General features: G+C 33.1%; 1 protein-coding gene across 1 annotated transcript; it reads right to left on the minus strand.

Moving 5' to 3' along the window:
- Positions 1-232: 232 nt before the first annotated feature.
- LOC140009983 (rust resistance kinase Lr10-like) lies at positions 233-1,194 on the minus strand. The gene is made up of 2 exons (XM_072056340.1): positions 892-1,194; positions 233-841 (listed from the first exon to the last, which is right to left on the minus strand). The coding sequence occupies exons 1-2, from the start codon at positions 1,192-1,194 to the stop codon at positions 233-235; spliced, it is 912 nt and encodes a 303-aa protein (XP_071912441.1).
- Between the last annotated feature and the right edge of the window lie 6,057 nt (positions 1,195-7,251).

The following is a 7,251-nucleotide window of genomic DNA, read 5'->3' on the forward strand; positions in this document are numbered from 1 at the left end:
CACAATTGTAGAAATTGTTAAGGTAAACACAAAGATTGATGCTGGTATTTCTACTATATATGAAGCATATATCAAGGTGCTACCCTTCAGTTTTATTGATACCAAACTGATATTTCAGTTTGCCATGTTATCTGGTAGTAGGTGGCATATTTAAGAGTTTGAAAGACAAATCTTCTAGACAAAGCTTTCACTGAATGCACGAATTCTACTTAGTCATCCATCTGCTCTATCTCTAGAGAAACAGAGCTACACAGGGCACCGTTGACTCGTCAGACGAACAAATATTACTGCTTCTTTGCATGGATATGGGCGAGTCCGGAGGGTAAAACGATGGTTTAGGAGGCAACTTTAGAGCACTAGCATCACCTTCAAGCATTTCTATGACTTCTCTCATTGAAGGATGATCATCTGGTGACATCTGTATGCACCACAAGGCAATCAAAATCAATTTTCTTGTAAACATCTTTTCTTCTTCAGTTGCATGATCGCCGATTTCGATTTCCTCCACCTGATCGAATTTGTCATATATCCATGAAGGGAAGTATATTTGACTAGAATGCTCAGCATGCGCATACACATTTCTCCTCCTTCCTGCCATCTCCACTAGTAACTTTCCATAGCTGTAAACGTCTGTCTTATGTGAGACTCTTCCAATCTTTTTATAGAACAACTCTGGGGCCATGTAACCTAAAGTTCCTCTCACAGCAGTAAGAGTTGCAATACTCTTTTGCATCGGGTAAAGTTTTGCAAGTCCAAAGTCCGAAACTTTTGGAACAAAATTCTCATCAAGTAAGACGTTATGCGGTTTAATATCAAAATGCAGAATTTGCATATCACACCCCTGATGCAAGTACTCAATCCCACGAGCAACCCCTTTGCAATCTCGCAAACTTGTTTCCAACTTAATGGAGAACCATTCTGACAATTTGAGAAAATTAACTCATCCAAAGAGCCATTTGGCATGTAATCGTACACTAGAGCATGTTTTGAGGCAGTAACACAAAATCCCACTAACCGAACCACGTTCACATGGTGTATTCTTCCAATAGTTGCGACTTCATTGATGAACTCTTGCCCATTAGCTTTTGATTTGTTCAGCATCTTGACAGCAACTGCACCTCCACTGCGCAATTTGCCTTTGTAAACCAATCCATAGCCTCCTTCACCTAGTTTCTCCTCAAAATTTTTTGTCATTGTCTTAATTTCTTTGTATGAGTACCTGATGGGCATGAGGCTGTTGTTTGTTTGTAGGAAATCTTCTATTGTATCATACCTCAACAAATGCCTGCGATGACACCGATAAAGGAGGAAAGCAAACAAGAGGATAATGCCAATGACATGTTTTGCTGCATTTAGTATAACTGAAATAGAAGAAGAGAACAACAAGACTTAGCTACGATTAACTTTTAGTATATGTCCAATAGACTGAGTTTTCAACTATAAATCAGATGCCTTACCCGAAATTAAGCCACCAATATTAAAGTAATCTGCTTATAAAAGAAAAGTTAAAGGATTATAGTGGAAATATTGAAATACAAAGAATCTGATTGATTAAAAAATGGTTTTTCTGTAAATCAAAGAAATAAAAAATTACTCACGTCCATCTGGGCCAACTTTATATGGGCCGACGGGATTGTAGACTTCTGCCAATTTGGGAGCTACATCGCCTAAGTACAAAAGTCAACGTCAATGTCCAATTGGATGCTTGAAAATCAACTTTTATTAATTACAGCTATATATTTCACACTCATATGTGTACAAGTTTCAAATTACTACGACAATAAAAAAAAGTTTCAAATTACTACGACAATAAATTCAAAGTATGTTTGTTTTGCATGGTTTAAAGTAAGAATTCAATAATTCATATGTTTGTTGGGATCATAACACAAATAAGCTTTTTAAAAAAGTTAGCCCACCCTCGTGTCTAAAATCCAACTATTCTAATTTGACTATGTTCCCATATTTTTTGTTTGCTAAAAAAAGATTTGCAACAACAAATGAAGACAAAACAGCAGTGGGTTTCTTGTATTCTGATTCCCCAAAAAATAAAAGAAAAAAAGCCACATCATCAGTATTATTGTATTTCTTTCATACTTTGGTGTACATTTACATTATCTTGTTGTACACATGCATTCTGTATTTTATTAGTTGCTATTGATTGTGGACATCAAATGTTGTAAGAAGTATAACAGTTTGTCTAAGTATATACTAATTACTATAAGAAAACGTAATAACTGGACAAACTCATACCAAACAAAAAACGTACCTGCCCCACGTTCGACTTAATAAGAAAATAAGATCTTAATAAAGTGCCTTAATTCTTTTCAGTTAATGCCATATGTAAGGAAATCATGTATAAGAATTTATTAGATAACAAGGTATCTTATTCAAAGTGCTGATATTTGGTGATGCAATTCGTTACATGAATGATGTGTTGAATTTTTGCCAGGATCAAATAAAAATTAAGAAATCTACTTGAAGCTGGAAAATGAAAGGGACTTTACCCAGAGTAAACTCAAGTCAAATTTCATACGATTTGTCTAATAGGTGCCCATAGGACACGTGTTAAAATGTATTTCAGGTGTTATATTTTTAAAAATATAAGATAAATTAGAAAAGTAAATAAATAGAAGGGATGGTAGGTAAGATTATATAGAGAAAGTATCTATATCTATATGTATTAAAGGACATGTTTTCGACGAGGAGCCTCCACAGGCATGAGAAATCTAAATCCCTTTTTTTTTTAATAATTTTAGATTTATCTTAATTTAATAATCCCTTATCCTTATCCTTTCTCAATTTCCAATTTATGTGACCTACCAACCCACAAAATCAAAACTCCAAAATTTTAACTAACGGATAATAATCACCAGTGCAAAATCACATCTATGTATGCCAAATCATGTCTGACACTTACAACACGATTGGTAATAACTATCGGATAATTTAAGGAACTCACCATTACGAAAATCACATATCCAAAATTCGCACAAATTCGCACAATTCTACGTACCTTATTGTCATAACGTATTTTACTCTCATAATCATTCATAAAACTAACAATTACTAACCGATTTTCATTTGTCATCCACACAAACCAAATACAGTGAAAGAAAAAAAAAAAGACTACATATCATATTCCTACCATAGATGAATCCCACCTATAAGCATTTCAACGATGTCTCAATTCCAAACTTGCAAGCTTGCAAAGAAAAAAACAACTAATTACAAAACGAAACCTGTACCACAGCGATCCCACTAAAATACTTCAAAAGGTTCAGCAAATTCATTTTCAAGAAATACAAATTTCACTAAAATTTTTTTTATAGTATGAACTCCATGAAAATTCAACAAAATCAATTAAACCACCAATATTAGTTTTCGTACTAAAGGTCGATTGGTGTGAAAAATATTTGTACCGTCATACAAGATTATCAAATCTAATGCATAATATTTGTAAGTATTCATTTTAAAATCAAATACTACAATCCCTCCCACCTTATCATTTAATACAACCCCCCCCCCCCCCTGTAAAATCATCTGATATGTCATTACTTTTCTTTTTGATCTCTAAATCAAAATACTTCAAAAATTATCCTCTATTGACAATTTTTTGGCATTCAATTTGTAAGAAATATTTGAAAGGTGAAAAATAGGTCAAAATTAAAAAAAAAAAATTGGTAATGATTAATTAGATGCTAAAGCTTGGTCACTTGTATATGAAATTTTACGTGTAATTAACAAAAGTGATAAAATCCACTACGAACAGTGTTGATTTTTTAGAATAAATTTTAAATTCATTTTATTGATGTGTAATAGATAGAAATTCTCTCTAGTAGAATGAAGAGGAACCTAGTCTAAACACCTCCAGACCTAGAGCCAAAAAAAAAAAAAGGAAAAAAAAGTCACTTCATCAGTTTCTAAATGAAACAAATGACCTTGAGGGAATTGGGGCAGAGGCAATAGTGTACCAATATTATATTTCTTACATATATTTACATTATATTATTTTGCACATGAATTTTTCATTCTATTTATTGCTATTGATTGTGGATACCAAACGTTATAACGGTTTATCCAAGTATACTCAAATTACTACAAGAAGTACAATAACTAGACACAATCATATACCAAACAAAAAATGTACCTGCCCCACGTTTTTGACTCACAGAGAAGATCCTAATAAATGGCCTTAATGCTCTTTAGTTAATGTAATACGTAAAATAATCAAGTATGCGCATTTATTAGACAGCAAGGTCCTGCACAAAGTAGTGATATTTGATAATGCAATTCATTACATGAATGATGTATTGAATTTTGGCTTGGATCAAATAAAAATTAAGAAAAGAAATCGACTTGAATCTGGAAAATGAAAGGGACCCCTACCCAGAGTTGACTCAACCCAATTTCACATATACTCTCCTAACTATCCAAACTATCCATCTCAAAGTTCCAAACTAGATTTCTTTTTTCCGTTTTTTCTTCCTTAAGGGAGTCTAGTCTAGACTTTTGAATATTTCCTTTAAGCAGTCCAACATAGATTTATAAATGAACACTTTAACCCCGAAAAAAGAAAAAGAAAAAAAAGGAAAATTAGCCAGGTAATGAGTGTACTAATACATAAGTTATATTGTAAATTCAGAGCGGCATCCTTATGGTGATGCATGATGAACAAAAAATATTTATAAGAAATGATCTTTATTTTAATGAGAAACACAAACAATATTATGATAACTAGTGTATTCGATAAAAGAATAAAAAGATATCTGATGAGAAGGAAATTAGTTCACTTGAAAATATCAAGATCAGGTTTAGAAAAGTGGTTCACTCTTTCTTTTCCCCTTCATAATTTTTGAGGCCCAATTACAAACTTATGACCTTTGAATCAAACCGGTTCTTATTGTAATTAAGACGTCAGCTATTGAATGCCTAGGAACCTTTTGCTTTTGCAGGTGGATGGATGATCATGGATGCCAGTTTAACGTACGTCGTCGGAGAAATGTTCTCGACATAACGGAAATGGTCGTCCTGTTATTGGATGGATTTATGATTTTTATTGCACACAGGGAAAAAATGTAGGAGTACCTGTTATTTTCTTAAGGAGTAGTTAACTTTAATTAAAAATCACAGATAAAATAAGAATTGTCTCGTAATCGTCCGGAAGTGTTTAATTTTTGTGGTGTTATCAGTGACACAAGTGAGAGTAGGGTCCTTAATACGCGGGCCACTTTGGGGTGCTGCTCCCACCAATTTTGACTATGAAGCATTCAGCATAATTACTAATTTACTAAATCAATAAAATGCGAGAATGACATGAGCAGAGATCCACCTCGCTGATGGGCGGTGGTATACTGTTTTTTTTTCCCGATACAATAAACCTACTTTACTCTATAATATAACGAGGAGGGTGACCCAACAGGGTCAATAAAAAAATTCGGAGAGATTGAATTACTATCAATTCAAATGAATGCCTAAGCAGCAGCCGTTGGCCATACATTTCAGATGGTATACTTACCACTGTGATTTTCAATGCTGAGAAGATTGTAAAATGATTTCGATTGATGCGTAGTAGTAACATTTTGAAGGCCAATTTGTCATTAACCAGGCAGTTAATTTAGCCTCCAGCTAACGATTACAAATAATTACTACTCATTTATTTAAGGTACAGTTAAAACCTTATAATTTATCACTCTTAATTAATTATGTACGTACGTGCTGACGTGGTTCCGAATGAATGCGTAATTAACACGGTCAAACATAATAACGTATGTTGAAAATGCAAGTTGATCACGTCACCGACTAAAATATTCAAGGTTCCGACTCCAAGGTAACAATTTCTGTTTTTGAACAACCTTAGCCTGGATAAAGATCAATAATGAGTCTTTTTCTTTAAATCATCTTTTTTTTCTTTTTAATGATCAATGGACAGTAATTATATGTTATTCATATATTCTTATTTTAAAAAAATTTATTGTATTACTCTAATTACTACTATGATTTCCTTGTACTCTTAGGGTAATATAGTAATTCTTTCTTGGTTCCTTTGATAGCCTGGATCTCAGTTAAATTACGTGGAGATTTTCTCATGAGGCGTGGCTAAGTTTTTCATCTAGTCGAAGGTTAACTTGAAGACTCGATTCCAAATATTTGTGAGATCGAATTATTTTACTTATTTCTTTTATTCATTGGTATTCGTACGTTTTCTGGTTTAATTGCTTATGATTATTTTGTTATTTGAATGTCAATGGCCCGATATTCGAATTAACCTAATAATCTACTGTCATATTAATTGATTGAATCCGTAATTGTTCTGTTAATTAATACCAGTGGTGACTAGCATGATTGATTTCATGTTAGGGAAACGTATGATCTAATTTAAACAAACCCTCGTAGCGTGTTTGCTGATTAGGGTTGGGCTTTTCTAATTATTAATGCAATTGAGTAATTAAATCCTACGGTCGTATCTAGGGTTATTTCTTGGTTAGGGAAATAGTTAACGGTCGTACCTTAACTATCGAGAAATTAAGGAAAGACTGGTTGTTCATCGCGTGTATGACAACTATAATCAATCTATTAATGAGTAATTGAATTATCTTTGCATCGATGATCAGTTGCATAGATCGTGTCTGAAAAGTTGTACCTTTGGCTAGAGTCGTATTGGTTATTGATTAATTTCTATTTATTTCTAGTAGTTGTTTTATTAGTTAGTTAATTAGTTATTTTATATTCTCCAAAAACCCCCATATTTCGGACTTTAAAAGAAATAAGTTATCCCCAATCCCTGTGGATTCGACCCTACTCACCACTATATACAAAATATGTATTTTTCTCAAGTAGGTAATTATTATTGTACAGGCTCGACACCCTGTCAATGCTTGATACCTGTCAAAAGCATAAGTGAACTTGGGCTAGCCCAAATTCAGCATGTTGATGAAAAGGAAAGATACGTTTCGAAGGAAGGATCCAAGGATAAGGAAAAACGGTTACACGACTATGTTAAACTAACAATTTGACCAGTAACAGCAACACTATTGAAAAGATCGATCTTACGAATGAGGAAATATTTAGATATGCTGCTCACTGTTTTAGATAACATAATAGTTTAAGAAAAAAAATACGTATTGGAGCTCAATTGTAGAAATTATTAAGTTAAACTCAAAGATTGATGCTGGTATTACTATTATATATGAAGTATATATCAAGGTGCTACCCTTCAGTTTATTGATACCAAACTGACATTTCAGTTGCATA

This window comes from Coffea arabica, chromosome 6e (genome assembly GCF_036785885.1).
Source record: "Coffea arabica cultivar ET-39 chromosome 6e, Coffea Arabica ET-39 HiFi, whole genome shotgun sequence".
Classification (NCBI taxonomy): domain Eukaryota; kingdom Viridiplantae; phylum Streptophyta; class Magnoliopsida; order Gentianales; family Rubiaceae; genus Coffea; species Coffea arabica.